The sequence below is a fragment of the Tachysurus fulvidraco genome, chromosome 16, assembly GCF_022655615.1.
Source record: "Tachysurus fulvidraco isolate hzauxx_2018 chromosome 16, HZAU_PFXX_2.0, whole genome shotgun sequence".
In the NCBI taxonomy this organism is placed as follows: domain Eukaryota; kingdom Metazoa; phylum Chordata; class Actinopteri; order Siluriformes; family Bagridae; genus Tachysurus; species Tachysurus fulvidraco.
The window spans coordinates 3,605,806-3,622,773 of record NC_062533.1 but is presented as its reverse complement, the minus strand read 5'-3'; the positions used below and the strand labels follow the sequence as shown (position 1 = coordinate 3,622,773).

At 42.5% G+C, this 16,968-nt stretch overlaps 1 protein-coding gene across 3 annotated transcripts in view; it reads left to right on the top strand.

Moving 5' to 3' along the window:
• The window catches only part of palld (palladin, cytoskeletal associated protein), a 95,792-nt gene that overhangs the window by 35,506 nt on the left and 43,318 nt on the right, over positions 1 to 16,968 (top strand). For all 3 annotated transcript variants that reach the window (XM_047801585.1, XM_047801586.1, XM_047801584.1), the window contains exons 3-9: positions 7,110 to 7,285; positions 7,445 to 7,511; positions 10,675 to 10,783; positions 11,592 to 11,660; positions 12,644 to 12,785; positions 13,183 to 13,206; positions 14,779 to 14,898. In XM_047801585.1, the coding sequence (XP_047657541.1) occupies positions 7,110 to 7,285; positions 7,445 to 7,511; positions 10,675 to 10,783; positions 11,592 to 11,660; positions 12,644 to 12,785; positions 13,183 to 13,206; positions 14,779 to 14,898 (707 nt within the window). The remainder of the gene's footprint in view (positions 1 to 7,109; positions 7,286 to 7,444; positions 7,512 to 10,674; positions 10,784 to 11,591; positions 11,661 to 12,643; positions 12,786 to 13,182; positions 13,207 to 14,778; positions 14,899 to 16,968) is intronic.

The following is a 16,968-nucleotide window of genomic DNA, read 5'->3' as shown; positions in this document are numbered from 1 at the left end:
CACACACACACACACACACACACACACACACACACACACACACACACACACACACACACACACACACACACACACACTTTTTGTTTTGTTGGTCTTTGTATTTGCATTTTGCCTCTAATTTCTCTTTTGTAAATATTGTAATTGTCTGCTTGAATTTTTAATTAATTAATTAATTAATTAATTAATTAATTAATTAATTAATTAATTAATTAATTAATTAATTAATTAATTAATTAATTAATTAATTTAATTAAATTAAATTAAATTAAATTAAATTAAATTAAATTAAATATATGATTTAATGTGGACCTGGGTATAAATAAGTAGACCTGGGTTTTTAATATGCTAGTATAAAATAATAGTTTATATAAAAGATTTTTAGGTGTTTATAGTAAATACATACAGTTTGTTCAGTCTGTGATTGTTACCGTGGTGACGAACAATCTACTTTCTCATGGCCTGTCAACGCCCCATGCCTTGGAGTCACTAATTGTTGATGGCTTTTGAGAGCCAGAGTCATTATAAAGATTATCGTTTAAGGAATAGATATAAGAGCATGGAGTCGGTCTGTGAGAGTGTATGCCGATGACTGCAAGCCTATTGTGTGTATGTGTGTATGTGTGTGTGTGTGTGTGTGTATGTATGTGTGTTTGGAGCCTACAACTTTCAACTTTCTTTCATCGAGTTTCAACCCTTTGAAAAGTACAAAAGGACAACATTTTGCAGAAAGATGAGCCAGTCAGTGATAAAGACAAAGGAGATGACAGTTTCACTCTAAGGACAGCTTGAAGAGGACGAAAGAGCCGCGAGAAGATTGACGTCCGACGCCTGATTCGACGGAAGCATGCGAGCGCGTTCACTTTGTTCTCCACTTTTGGACTAATCAGCAAAGTGATCAGAAACCACGCCGACTTGCCGTCTGACTCGAGAGAACAATATCTTCACCACAACTCACATGCTGGATTTTACTGTATGAATGAGTCATAATTCTGTTTTACATTAAAACAGGCATGTTAGGAAGTGAGACAGAAAAATGACCACATACAGAAAATAAAAAAATAAGTAAAAAAATGCAGTTGGATGTCGATCAACCGATGACCTTAGACTGTAACTGTCTCTGTTAATTATTAGAAGGAAAATAAGAAAAAAGCTCTCAACCTTTCTCTCAATCCCTGTTTAAGACATCATTTTCTATTCACAACACACTTCTGGTGTTCTTCACCTGAGACCGAACAACACCTCTACTGTACCATCATCTGTCACAATCCTCCAATAATAGCAGCTCTCACCGAAGCCTCGGTCTTCTCTCTACACGAGGAGAAGGTGTGGAGTTATTTTTGGACCGGTGGTGTGTGTTTGTGGCCAAATGGTGGCTCTCATCGAAAGGCCTGGCTGTGAGATGGTGTGGGATTTGTTGAGTCATCGCTCAAACACTTCCATCTGTCCTGATGCTGATGAGGAGTCTAACATTCCCACGGTTTGAGCTTTGTGGATCCTTTGTTTTTCGAGCTATTTGTTTCTCACTCGACGATCTTGTCCATTACGGTTCACCCGATGAAGCCATTGCCGGGCCCCTGAGCAAGGCCCTTAACGCTCAGTTGTATAAAATGAGATAAAATACAACCTGCTCTGGATAAAGGCATCTGTCAAATGCTGTAAAGTGTTAGCATCTTCTTCAGTGCTGAATCGGTTCGAGGTTCTCTTTGCTGACATGCCACTGTACTAATGTTTAAAAGGTGTAAGTGATGTCCCAATAATTTTCCAGGAAGTGTATGAGACCTAGTAAAAGTCTTTTGTAATTATGGGGCAAGACGAGAAGAAAATGTCAGTTAACCACATCAGACTTCCTGGAATTTGGATTCTGGCTTGCATTCCTGATTAATGATTGTTGTTTTGTTGTTCACAGCGCAGAAAGACATGAACTTTATTTCTGTCCATGCTTAACTGACAACAAGCCCACTTTTTATTACTCACTCACCCTCACTCATTTTCTACCGCTTTATCCGAACTACCTCGGGTCACGGGGAGCCTGTGCCTATCTCAGGCAGGATACACCCTGGACGGAGTGCCAACCCATCACAGGGCGCACACACACACACTCTCATTCACTCACACACTATGGACAATTTTCCAGAGATGCCAATCAACCTACCATGCATGTCTTTGGACCGGGGGAGGAAACCGGAGTACCCGGAGGAAACCCCCGAGGCACGGGGAGAACATGCAAACTCTGCACACACAAGGCGGAGGCGGGAATCGAACCCCGACCCTGGAGGTGTGAGGCGAACGTGCTACCCACTAAGCCACCGTGCCCCCCCCTCCCACTTTTATTACATTAAATTATATTCAGTTTATACCTCGAGATACGACTTTTAATTCGTTCCGTGACCTACGGTTTATCGACCGTCGTTTGTCGTGTGCGGCGGAAAGGCGGCTTTAAACGAGTAAGACGCGGGAAGCTGAGGCGGGGGAAACAGAGCACACGTGGTTGTTGGGGATCTTTGTTTCGGCTTCGGCGGCGGCTCGGATGCTCGTATCTCCAAAAATTTGCCCGTATCTCGAGGCAAATTTTTTTGTCTAATTACAGCTCGTATCTCAGAAAATCCGTATGTCAAAGCACTCGTATCTCGAAGCATCACTGTATTAATTTTCACCTCTGTGTGTCTGCTAACATATCGTGTTATAAGAATCCCTGAGCAAAATAGTTTTTAATTGCTAATATAGCATCACTGATCAAACATAGGATCATTTATATATAATTAACATACAGATGGAATTTGCTCCTGTTTGGTTGTATCCATGTTCAGCTTTGAATGTTTTTTATCACGTCCCACTTTAAAGTGGTGCTTAATATGAAACTCATATGAAAAGAAGACACTCAGAGCTTTGAGTGTCTAGTTTTTGTGCTTTTATTTATATAGAAAGGTTTCAAAAACATTACTGTTTCTTTCTTTTTTGTACATATGTTTCTAGCTCAAAGTAAACAGTGATATCAAACCCATTTCTGCTCTCTGAGACGCCCCAAGTGCTTCTTCACCAGCATCTAACGTCTGAAGGAGTTAGCTCCAATCGCTAAATTTCTGTGTAGGCTTATCAAACACAGGGAAATACGCACGTCCCACACTGAAAGCAAACATAAGTCCTGACTTATTTTATATCAGACTTGCAGCGATAAAATAATTCATTTGTTTTTACCGAATTAAATTTCCCAGAAGTCTATTTCCATTGGAACCAGTGGACCCAAACAAAGTGATGAGGCCGAGGCGAGCGGTTTAATGAGTCGTGTGTTAATCAGTCTGATGTGTGGACATACTGTAGCATCAAGAGCCAAACCAAATATGTCCACAATATTTATGAGTTGTTTTATACGAGATGTATAAAATCCTTCACTCTTTGAGAATTAGAGATCAGGTAACATGACAAAACTCTTCATTTACATTTACGGCATTTAGCAGACACCCTTATCCAGAGTGACTTACAACTAAGCAACTGAGGGTTAAGGGCCTTGCTCAAGGGCCCAGTAGTGGCAGCTTGGTGGACCTGGGGTTCGAACCCATGACCTTCCGATCAGTAGCCTATCACCGTAGCCACTGAGCTACCACATCCCTTCACAGCCCTATTCGGACGGGATTAGTTCTACATGGGGACGTGGGGGTAAAGTAATTATTAACAGAGCTTCTCGGTGATATTAGTCTCGTCCGAATGCGCCATCTCAGTAATCATTACGGACAATGTCGGTAAAGATTACGGCGACTTTTACCTTCTGTAAAAAGGTCCGGAAAAATTACCTCAGGTAATACTAATATTATCCGAACAGACCCGCTGTAAATATGTACGGTAAAATTCCGTCATTTCCTGTTTAAAATTTTTGCAAGCACGGATGTGCTTGAAACAGGAAGCAACATCATACGCACATGACGACAAGGAGGTTACTGTGGTGCGTAAAGCGAGTTACCCCTCCCACTTCTGCTAGTTTTACTGAGACGTCTTGTCCCGTGCGAATCGGCCAATTAATATTACAGACGTCCTGAGGTAAAATTGCATCACTCCACGTCCCCACGTAAAACTAATCCCGTCCGAATAGGGCTTACGGATATCCAGGAAATTAACTTAAAACGGATAAACTATGCTCATAAAGTTTGATAGGAATGATGAAGAGAGGGGAAATGATCTGATCTGAAATGTTCAACGTTACTGGGCTTCTTTACAGAAGTCTTAATAATGTTCTGGTATGTTCTGAGCTTTGCCAATTCTTCTAACAGCTGTTAGGACTACAGCGCTGATAAAATATCTTTAACTGTGTGTGAGTATGTGTGTGTGTGTGTGTGTGTGTGTGTGTGTAAAGGGTACAGAAAAACTCTGCTTCCCGTAAGTCTTAGTTCTCGTACCCTTGAACTCTGTCAGAGACGAGCATGTCTACACTTTTGACAGGTGTGTCTCCAGGGGCTGCGATATATAAATGCAAAAGGCCATCACAGGTCACTGGTTGGTGAATGCTACAGTACGTTGTGTTTGTTTCAGCATGAAAGACTGTCTGAGTGTGAGTAAAGCGCATACACGTTGTCCTTTATGATTCTCAGAACGATGCGTCACACCGAAGTGCGGAGTCTCCCGGGCATGTGTGTGAGACACCTGGATGTTTTCCACTGCCATCTGCACACATAAATCTAGTCGTTCCTGTCACTGTCTGAATACCAAACAAATGTGTCATGATTAAGCGCCGTTAGCTTTCAGAGACACGACGTCGCAAGAAAATGCTTAATGCGAAGATCAGAAAAAAGCAACAGAAGAGAAAAACCACAGCTATTAGCGTTTAATTGAGTGGGAATTGTCAGCACAGCTGGTGGTACGTTAATAAAGCTAGATAAAGCTCAGTCTGAATACTGTAGGTTTGAGTAACAGACAGGGGGGTTTGGTACTTTGCTCAAGGGCACCTCAGTCGTGGCCGGCCCGAGACTCGAACCCACAACCTTAGGGCTAGGAGTCAAACTCTCTAACGTTTAGGCCACGACTTCAGCAGACAATTGAAAATTTTTTTGCAAGAGCAAATTCAAAACCAGGTACAGTAGGTGATCAGGGTATCAATAAATACCAATAGCTAGACAAATCCAAACCAGTCAAAGCCAAGAACAGACAAAACCAGAAAAACACAGGCAACTTCCAAAGCGTTGGGTAGGGAGTTATAGAACCACCAACAATCACCATACAGTAACAGTGGTGTGGGTCAGATATTTGATATTGTCAGGATATTGTCAGGACTCTGTCACGAACTGTTGGCCACGTGCCTTTGTTTACCTTCCTCGTCACGTGTCTGCCCCGCCTTCGTCTGCCCCTCCCTGTCTCCACACCTGATCCTTATTGTGTCATCATTGTCTTTTTATATTTAAGTGAGCCATTAAGGAATCATTAGTTACGTTTACCCTTCGTCGTGTCTAGTCATTGTTAAGTGTCATCATTTGTATTGTTTCAGTTATCGTCTTTCTGTCTTTGTCTTCATTATTTATTAAACCCCTTTCATTTGAAGCTATCCTGCATACGGGTCTGTCTCCTTCCATCCTCGGTTGTGACAGATATTCAGGGAGGTCACTGATATGAGGTTGACCACGAGGTGGGACCAGGGTCACTGTAACGTGGGTAACAAAACAAATGTCCGTGCTGGAATGGTTTGAGGAACCTTGGCTTGGGCAAACTACTGTATGAGCAAAATTTTAACCTAAGATAAATTTTGATTGTGTGTTTTAATGAATTTGCCAGTGAGGGGCAGCCTTACCAACCCAGCCAATGACAAAAACAAACAGGACATGTTCTAATAGATGTTCTTATCAGAGGATGACTGTGCAAACTCCCAAGAGATGCCCAGGTCAGAGGGTAATGAGGTGACCCCACAAACCACTCATAAGGCCACCGTGGCTTGGTACCTCGAGCCCGCCTACGAAATTACATCATGTATGCTCAGACCATATCTTGGATATCTTAACTGGCAGTTCAGGACCCTATCAAGAAGCCTGAACGGACACATCAGGTGCCTTAAAGGGAACGTTATACCAGGTTAGAGATGATAATGGGGCAGATGATACTTGGTCACACACCAAGTCACATGATCACAATCACCTAAATACTCTTGGTCTAGCGTCTGTTGTGAGTACTGTCGTTTTATGTCGTCGTATCCATGCCATGCTCATGTATTTTTCATGGTTGTCTTATTTTTTTTTGTGTTTATGGAGAGAAATAAAATGTTATTGAAATAAAACCAGGGAGGCACGGTGGCTTAGTGGTTAGCAAGTTCACCTCACATCTCCAGGGTCGGGGGTTCGATTCCCGCCTCCGTCGTGTGTGTGTGTGTGTGGAGTTTGCATGTTCTCCTCGTGCCTCGGGGGTTTCCTCCGGGTACTCCGGTTTCCTCCCCCGGTCCAAAGACATGCATGGTAGGTTGATTGGCATCTCTGGAAAATTGTCCGTAGTGTGTGAGTGTGTGTGTGAATGAGAGTGTGTGTGTGCCCTGTGATGGGTTGGCACTCCGTCCAGGGTGTATCCTGCCTCGATGCCCGATGACGCCTGAGATAGGCACAGGCTCCCCGTGACCCGAGAAGTTCGGATAAGCGGTAGAAGATGAATGAATGAATGAACTTTGTCATGAGGCTGAGATTCACTGATGCAGAACATATATTTTAATTAAACTGTAACATCACACCATTTCTCAGAGATATATGAGCGCCTTATCTCCGGTATTTTTTTTCTTCTTATTTGTTTTAACGACCTCTGTTACTCATCTCTATTAGCTAACGTATGAGCGTTTGCTGAGAGTTCACCCGAAGCAGTTAACAGAGTTTAAGGAACCCCACAGCTGTAACCCTTCCACTTAAAGCAAACAGATTTCCTTTACAGTCTTAACAGTCGCAGCCACTTCAACATGTCTCATCAATAATCACCGAGCAGAGCTTTAAGGGACTAAATATTTGGTTTTGTGGATGTGGAGGAAAAGGCAGTAATAGTATGCTGTCATAGAGATCAAAGATTGACCTCTTGGTGACTTTGTCTTTCGGCTGTCGTTTGACACAGTTGGCTGTTCATCACGGTTAACCCTCCCTCGTTGCTCTCTTATTGGCCAGGTGGTTCTGTGAGGGGCGAGAACTACACCACTGTCCTGATATTCAGATCTGGCAGGATGATGACCTGCACACGCTGGTGATTGCCGAGGCTTTTGAGGACGACACGGGCAGGTACACTTGCGTAGCCTCCAACGCTTTGGGAGCAGACAACACCTCCGCTGAGGTCTACATCGAGGGTGGGGATCTCGTGTAGACGCACTCATTCATACACACATTTTTGTAGTTGTTTTCTGATGTATTATAGTATAGTCACCCTCTCTCTCTATTCTTCTTCTTCTCTCTCTCTCTCTCTTTTTTTTTGCTCGTTTGCTCACATATTCACCCACCATCCTCAGGAGCTTCATCTTCAGACTCAGACGGGGAAGGATCCACGTCCAAATCTAAGTCAGGAGCCATGCCGCAGTATGTGATTCAGTATAACCACTATAACCTCTGATAATCCTGACATATTAAAGCAGGCTTACTGCCCTTAAAACTAATTCTTACTTCTAATAACAGCTTTGTCATATACAGTAGTGTATAACAGGCTTGCGATTTCTTTCCAATGAAGCAGTGAAACACTAAGCCACAGTGTCAGAATTCTGTCACTATACATGAATAAATTCTAATCCTCATCTTTCCCCGAATCACTTTATTTCTCTGTCTGTCGCTATCTGCTGCCGATGCTTAAGCCCTCTTCTTTCCTGCCCCAACATCCTTTCTTTATCTTACCTTTTCCCTTTCCTCAGCCTTTCCTTATTTGCTGCAACTTTGGACCTGCATCTAAATGATATCACGCAACTCTTATAGGAACAGGAACTAGCAGAGTGGCTATGCTATGCTATGCTATGCTATGCTATCTTACTCACACAAGGTGGCCATCTTGAAAATGTTCCAGAGCAGTTATTTTTCAGTCCTACAAGGCCAGACTCCGATCTATTTGTAGAGTAATTCCCCTTTTCCACCGAGGCAGTTCGAGTGCTGGTTAGGAGCCTAATTTAGAACCAGTTCTTTCTGTTTCGACCGCCAAAGCACCGGCTCTGAACCAGGAAAAGTGGTTCTTATGTAGCACCAAAACGTTGCTGGTCTAGACTTAAGAACCGCTTGTGTCAGGGGCTGTGGGCGGGGCTACTGTTAGCGTATTTGATAATGTACCTTAAGTATACTAATGTTTAATACACTTTTACTTTACCGCGATATGATACATTATCAGCACACATGATAGTAGGTAGCTACATGCTAAGGCTAACTTTTTTCTGTGTTAATGATAAAATAACGTTATGTACTTTATCGATTACAACCTCCGTTTATACAGATTACACGGAGCCGCACGTACACGTTTTATTCGCCGCGTTTGGATGTTAATGTATGTTCACAAAGCCATGAGCATTAACAGTAAAGCAACATCCGCCATTGTTGTTGTTGTGTTTGTGTTTGCCGCTGCTGCGCTAACGTCGCTGGGACACGTGACACGTATACAGTGACGTCACACTCGGCTCTGTGACGCTCTCTAGCCGGTGGAAAGGCAAACCGGTTCTTAGAAGGTTCGCCAGTGGAACCAACTTTGAACCAGCACCAGCGCTAGCTCTGAACCAGCACCCGGTTCTTTCCGGTGGAAAAGGGGCATTAGAGACACCATTGAAATGTCTGTTAAATTCTGGCATTAATAACTCTTTGGTCCATGATGTTATCAGTTCTCTATAATCTACCACAATCTGCAATCTATGCTGCTTTCTGCAAGTATTATCCCATAGAAATATATATTTCATCCACCAATACACCTTTGTGAAGTGAAGCTGCTACAGTGCCGTGAAAAAGTATTTGCACCCTTCCTGATTTCTTCTTTTTTTCTATAATTGTCACACTTCACTGTGTCAGCTCTTTAAACTCAATTTAAGAAGACAACAAGAAGAGTAAAAACAAAATTGTAATGTGTAACGATAGAATCGTTTATCATTTATTGAAAGTAAAATGGTATCCGACACCAATTGACCCTAACCCTGTGAAAAACTAATCGCCCCCTTACTTATACTGGGAATTAAATCGATTGATTAACCCGGGGTGATTGGCTTCTATTTAGACTAGATACAAAGAGGCTTGATCAATGCCAGCGCTTCTGAAGCAATATGAAGATGTACAGAAAACATGGAACAGGGATGAAATCCCTCCAAACATGCGTCGACGACTACAGGGAGTCACAGAAGGACCTACGGAACCGCAGGCCTCTATCATCTCAGAGATGCTTCGAATTCATGAATCCACCATTAAAAAGATACTGGGTGAAGATAGTTTCAGTGGAAGAGCTGTGAGAGGAAAACTACTTCTGATCAAGCGGAACATAAAAGCATATTCTACAAAAATAAATAAATAAATAAATAAATAAATAAATAAATAAATAAATAAATAAATAAATAGGATGACTCCTGATCATCAAGACGACTACGACCGAAAAGAAAACCTGTTCCGCTTTCAAGAAAACTCGTTCCAATCGGCGAAAAGCTGACACTTCATTTCAATTTCAAGTTCAAGTTTATTTATATAGCACATTTACAAACAGCCACACGGCTGACCAAAGTGCTTCACGGTGCGTTTGACATTTCAGATACACTTAAAAAATACACAATAAGATAGTTCAAGAAACTAAAATAAGAATTATTTAAAAAAAAAAAACAATTTAAAAGAAAGTAATATAGATATAAACCATAAGATACCAGACATATTAAAAAAATAAATAAAATAACCAGTTTAAAACCATAAGATATAACAGACATAAAACCCTAGGCAATAATGAAAAGGCTAGAGAAAATAAGTGGGTCTTTAGCATGGACTTAAAACTAGCAATGGTTCATTTCACGATGAAAGTATTGTGACCTGAAGAACGTGAAGAAATCCACCTCTGAATGGCTTAAAACAATTAACATGCTTTTAGAGTTGTATAGTCAAAGTCCTGACTTTGAGCCCCGTCGAGATGCTGTGGCAGAACTTTAAAGCGTCAGTTCCTGCTCGAAAACCTTCAAGTGTCACTGAAATAAAATAATTCCAGAATTCCAGAAGTCCTTATTGTAGTTGGTGGTATTATTAAATTTAGGGGGCAGTTACTTTTTCACGTTAGGGTCATGTACCATATTAGGGTCTATTGGCCAGGGATGTATTCATCCGAACGTAACCAATGCGTCCACAACAAATATAGAGAAAGACGACGACTCGGCAGAAATCTAGCAGAACCAAAACAAACCCGGGATCTGAGCCGAACCTGGCTCCTCAACCGAATCGACCCCAATAAGCCGTATCGCTGCCTTTTGCTTCTACATCCGGCCGTTAGGGATTAATAGACCGAAACCAACCACAAACTTTCATCCATCTCTGTCTTTGAAGCACGCCAGGCCTCGATGGAGCGTGAACCCGTTCGCTTTGGCTGTAGGTGAAGCATGAAATAAACGAAAATCTGTGACGGAAGATGATCGGATTATTTTCAGCTGTTCTGATCCTGTAGTTGTTTGGCAGATGTATTTTTTCCAAGTTGTGTGTTTAACTGAGGTGAACAGTGCGTGCAGTTTTCCTCAGTAACTCTGAGATATTTCCTCAGGGCTCAGAAGAAAACTGCGTCAGTGTCCTTGACCATTCGCACGTCTTCGCCAAAAAGCCCTGATAAACCATCCCTCCGCTCCACACTGCTCCAGCCACTGTCACAGAGGGTAAGACACACACACACACACACACACACACACACACACACACACACACACACACACACACACACACACACACACACACACACACACACACACACACACACACACACACAGAGTTTTAAAGTACACAGCTCTGGAAAGATCATTAAGAACGACAGTAACAGATGTCAGAATGTACAGAAACATGATACACTTTTTTAGCAAGATGAAATACATGTAATAACATTTAATTGACAGACGAAATCTCTCTCTCTCTCTCTCTCTCTCTGTCTCTCTCTCTCTCTCTCTGTCTCTGAATCTCTCTCTCTCTCTCTCTCTCTCTCTCTCTCTGTCTCTCTGTCTCTGAATCTCTCTATATATAGATATCTCTATATATCTATCTATCTCTCTATTGAAATATTATATGAATTTTATATCTCTTTTTTTCTTTGGTCTAGATTTTCTCTATCTATCTTCTATCTATCTCTCTTTTTCTCTGTCTCTCTTTTTCTCTCTCTCTCTCTCTCTCTCTCTCTCTCTCTCTCTCTCTCTCTCTCTCTATCTCTATCGTTCTCTCTCTCTCTCTCTGTCTCTGACTCTCTCTCTGACTCTCTCTCTCTCTCTCTCTCCCTCTCTCACACTTTCTCTCTCTCTCTCTCTCTCTCTCTCTCTCTCTCTCTCTCTCTCTCTCTCTGTCCTCTCTGTCTGTCTCTGACTCTCACTCTCTCTCTCTCTCTCTCTCTCTCTCTCTCTCTCTCTCTCTCACTCTCTCTCTCTCTCTCTCTCTCTCTCTCTCTCTCTCTCTCTCTCTCTCTCTCTCTCTCTCTCTCAGGTTCAGAGTCCTGTCTCCTCGCAGTATTCTGCTGATGGACTTCACTCAGCTCCACCTACCTTCACCAAGGTAAATACAAAAAAAAACAAAAAAGTGATTAATCTCTCGTCTTGTTTTCTTGCTCCTCCACCTCACCCACCATCTGTCCCTTCATCTCTCTTTCCCGTCATATGCCCTTCATTGAGCATTAACACAACACAGAGCAAATATGTTCTTGTGTACATTTACACACACACACACACACACACACACACACACACACACACACACACACACACACACACACACACACACACACACACACACACACACACACACACACACACACACACACACACACATACTTCATGGTAAGGGTAATCCCAGGACCTTCTTTTAAAACTCATATAACAAATATAAGCTGCATTAAAGGCACATGCAGTGCATGAGAGTCACCGATTCTCCGCTTACGAGAAGAACACTGTACTTCAAACACATAATGAAAAACTTACAAGGAATCAAATGTTTCATGATGTTGTTCTTTTAAATTCCGTAATGAAAATGTCAATCTGCCATATGTCGAATAAGGAAGAGAAACAATACTATAAAAAGTTCATTGCTATGAAATAAGAGCTCCTCATCTGGTTGTGTGTGTGTGTGTGTGTGTGTGTGTGTGTGTGTGTGTGTGTGTGTGTGTGTGTGTGTGTGTGTGGTTTATAGTGGACATAAAGTAAGTAATATAAGTAACAATATTAATTGCTCAAAAAAACAAAAGATTTAACATTGACCTCCTCTAAATTTCTAAACTGTGTGTGTGTGTGTGTGTGTGTGTGTGTGTGTGTGTGTGTGTGTGTGTGTGTGTGTGTGTATGGTTTATAGTGGACATAAAGTAAGTAAAATAAGTAAAAATGTTAATTGCTCAAAAAAAACAAAAGATTTAACATTGACCTCCTTTAAATTTCTAAACTCTGTGTGTGTGTGTGTGTGTGTGTGTGTGTGTGTGTGTGTGTGTGTGTGTGTGTGTGTGTGTTTCTCTCATTCCATCTTCTTTACCCCTCTCTTTCTCTGTGTAGTTGTTGCAGGATGCTCAGGCGTGTGAGGGGCAGTTGGTGGTTTTGGAGTGCAGGGTAAAAGGAAGCCCACCGCTCCAGGTCCAGTGGTTCCGGCAAGGCCACGAGATCCAGGACTCTCCCGATTTCCGCATCCTTCAAAAAAGTACAGCACATCAGCAACAACACCCAGACCGATGTCAGCTGTCTGACAGTAGTCACGGTTAATGATGTCCCAAAACATCTGGGAATAAATGACACAGTTGTTTAGTTTTAACTGATATACAATTTTCTGTGGAACGGCCAGCTCATAGAATGGAAAAGTAAATATTTTTTTTTCTGGGTGTTTTACTAAAGCGATACACACCCAGCGATTCTAAGAAAGCAGGAAACATTATTTCCTAATACACTAAACTTAACGATTACACTTGTGTAGAAATCGTAAGCCGTTATAAAAAAAACAAACAAAACCAAATGAACAGTAAGAATCAATGCGCTAAACATGAAACAGACACAGCTAGTGACACATGTCCGTCTTTTCTCTCATGTCGTCTCTTTTCCAGAACCGAGATCTACAGCAGAGCCTGGTGAGTGTCGCTCTTGCCCTGACACGCAAAACAACACAAACACACGGCACACACATTTATCAGCCTCCCGTCTGTCACAGCTTAGTCAGCGTGTTAGCACACCAGCACCCTGCACAGTACTACACGCCTCCTGGGCCCGCGCGTGACGCAACATGATATCATCGCTAACGAGGTCAGAGTTTTAAGTCAGAGATCCGACTTAGGTGGAAACGATTACAAATAAAAACACACTTCCGGCGCAGTCGAAAGGTGTATAAGGGTGTGAGACATCATCCGTGCATCACGCTTGTCTGTGGAGTTTGTGCACCGATTAAGTCCAAACAGGATCGAGCTCAACTTTAACGGTGAATCACACGGAATTGTGTCTGAAAATTGCCACACCTGTCTGTGTGCCTGTCATGATCACTTTCACCTGGATGTGCAAGACATCCGTTCAAGTCACAAGCTATTCATCCATCCCTCCATCCATATTCTGTAGTGTTTATTCTACACAGAGTCACAAGGAACATAGAGTCTATCACAGAAGACTGGAGACACACACTGGACAGGGTACCAACCCATCACAGTGCACAATCCCACACCGTCACGTACTGTATTATGGACTCTTTATTTATGCCAATCAGCCTGCAACATTTATCTTTAGATAAAATGTTGGAGGAAACCCTGGAGGAAATCAAACCTCCAACCCTGGAGGTGTGAGACACACCTGCCATCTGTTAAGCCACCGTGCCAACCATTCACCAGATATTCATCATATCCTCATGATTAGTTCTCCAACGTTGTTGTCACTGCATTCGACCTGGAAACAATGGCGTTTTTGACCTGCATTTTTTGTCTCTGACGTTCTCCGTCTTTGGAGTAACTGCATCTCATTTCGCTGTGACGAATAAACCTACTGTATAAATCTTGAATTCAAGCTACCAAGCAGAAATAAATCCATAGATACCTCCATGTTATATCTTATGACTGTATAGTCAGTGTTAAACCGTAGATACTGTATACTCTTAAGCACTATTCAGACGGGATTAGTTCTACGTGGGGACGTGGGGACGTGGGGACGTTAAATTCTGTAAAAAGGTCCGGAAAAATGACCTCAGGTAATACTAATCCCGTCCGAAAAGACCCGCTGTAAATAATTACGGTAAAATTCCGTCATTTCCTGTTTTAAAGTTTTGCAAGCACGGACGCGCTTGAAACAGGAAGCGACGTCATACGCACATGACGACAAGGAGGTTACTGTGGTGCGTAAAGCGAGTTACCCCTCCCACTTCTGCTAGTTTTACTGACATGTCTTGTCCCGTGCGAATCGGCCAATTAATATTACAGACGTCCTGAGGTAAAATCGCATCACTCGACGTCCCCACGTAAAACTAATCCCGTCCGAATAGGGCTTCAGATCTCACAGTTAGGTATAGTGGACAATACTTAGGTCCCCGAGTTAACGAGTGATGTCTTTGTTTCATGAGATGAGACACAACCTCTAGTCAAATGCAACATCAGATATAGTTGAAGCCACTTATAATCAATCTGTAATCAGTGTGTAACGAGTGGCTCCTATGATCGACCCGACAGAGGAGATCTGCACTCTGGTGATCGCAGAGGTTTTCCCTGAAGACGGAGGCCAGTTCTGCTGTTCGGCTACAAACCAGTTTGGCTCCATCAGATGCAGCGCTCAGCTCACCGTCATATCAGGTGTGTTTTACCCACACAGCTCACAGCAAAAATAATAATAGTATTAATTATTACTATACACAGTAATAATAGAGCAATAATATCCTCAGTCTAGTCAAAGCTGTCTTTTATTACTTATTAGAATATTACAATTAACCAAATATTTGATTATTAAAAGATTATTAATTATATATATAATTTATTCTGTTGGCATAGTTCTAGACATTTGTGTTGAAAACTAGCAGAATAATCTGCAGCTGAAGAAGAAAAATTGTTGATACACACTACAGATCTTACACCATGTGGTCATCTGTAAAGATTCATAACCTGATGTAATGAATCAAACTTCGCCTGGTTTGTTATTATTATTATCTTTTTTTTTAAAGACGCCTTTTTCCCCTTAAATCATCGACAAGTCCTAAACGTCATGATGGAGGTATTTATACTGCCACATTAGTCAGAGCAACTAAAGTAAGTGTGATGGGAAATATTTAGGCAAACATAGCTCGACTGTTATGACTGTAAGTGATGAATGTGCGGCTCCGCGATAGGCGTTGCTTAATATGTTTCCGATGAAAAGAAATAAAAAAGGTTTACGCAAGAAAACAGATAGATTTGAGTTCTGAATGCTTTTAGAAATAATACACTCGCTCCGTGCGTATCGTGAGAATGCCGAGTGAATCTGTGTACCTGTACAAGAGGAAGCTGATCCTAGCATAACTCACACATGACAAGGAAGAAGTGTTTACTTCTGAGGTTGGATCAGCATAGCTATTTATAATGCAATCAGAGAAGAGGTCTGACCCAAATAAACAAGGATTGCGTGGATTCGTAAAGGCTTAGATGTACTTTAAACATCCGTTCTGTATAAGTTCCCTTTGGGTTCAGTTATATTTTCTATATTCTCAAACGTGTTTAATTACTTTATTATATAGTGTATTATCACTGTGCTCTGTTTATTTCATATTCAGCCATGATACTATTACATAATACAGTGATCCCTCGCCACTTCGCGGTTCAGGTTTCGCATCAGTGATTTTTCAAAAATCCATCCATCCATCCATCCATTTTCTACCGCTTATCCGGGGCCGGGTGGCAGGGGCAGCAGTCTAAGCAGGGACACCCAGATTTCCCTCTCCCCAGACACTTCCTCCAGCACTTCCGGGGGAATACCGAGGCGTTCCCAGGCCAGCCGAGAGACATAGTCCCTCCAGCGTGTCCTAGGTCTTCCCCTGGGCCTCCTCACGGTTGGACATGCCCGGAACACCTCCCCAAGGAGGCGTCCAGGAGGCACCCGAAACAGATGCCCGAGCCACCTCAGCTGACCCCTCTCAAAGTGGAGGAGCAGCGGCTCTACTCTGAGCTCCTCCCGAGTGACTGAGCTCCTCACCCTATCTCTAAGGGTGCGCCCAGCCACCCTGCAGAGGAAACTCATTTCGGCCGCCTGTATCCGGGATCTTGTCCTTTCGGTCATGACCCAAAGCTCATGACCATAGGTGAGGGTAGGAACGTAGATCGACTGGTAAATAGAGAGCTTCGCCTTATATTCATCGAAAAATTAAAAATAAAAATGGTTTCCCAGGATACCAGACAAAGAGAGAAACTATCTCAGAGGCTTTGTACATACCCACGGGCACTCAGACAAGGCACATGATTGGTTCCCCGTGTGAGATCTGAGCTGATTGGCTGCGCATCATCGCATCCTCTCCCAGCTTCTTCCCTTGTCGTATCTCGCCACTCTCGTTCACGCTGTCAACTGTGTCTCGTGTATTGTGTTCGAAATTAACTGTTCGTTAAGCCCTTACGATGCCTCCTAAGCGCCGTGCTCCTGCGAAAGATTCCTCTAATGAGCCCAAGAGGAAGAGGAAGATGATGACCATCAGTGAAAAGGTCAAACTTAGGGCCAATCCTACTTCGCGGATTTTCACCTATCGCGAGGGGTTCAGGTCCCCATTAACCGCGATAAACGAGGGATCACTGTAATACATTTATGGCATTTGGCAGATGCACTTATCCAGAGCGACTCACAGCAGAGCAATTGAGGGTTAAGTACTGTCTCGGGTGTGGCAGCTTGGTGGAACTGGGATTCAA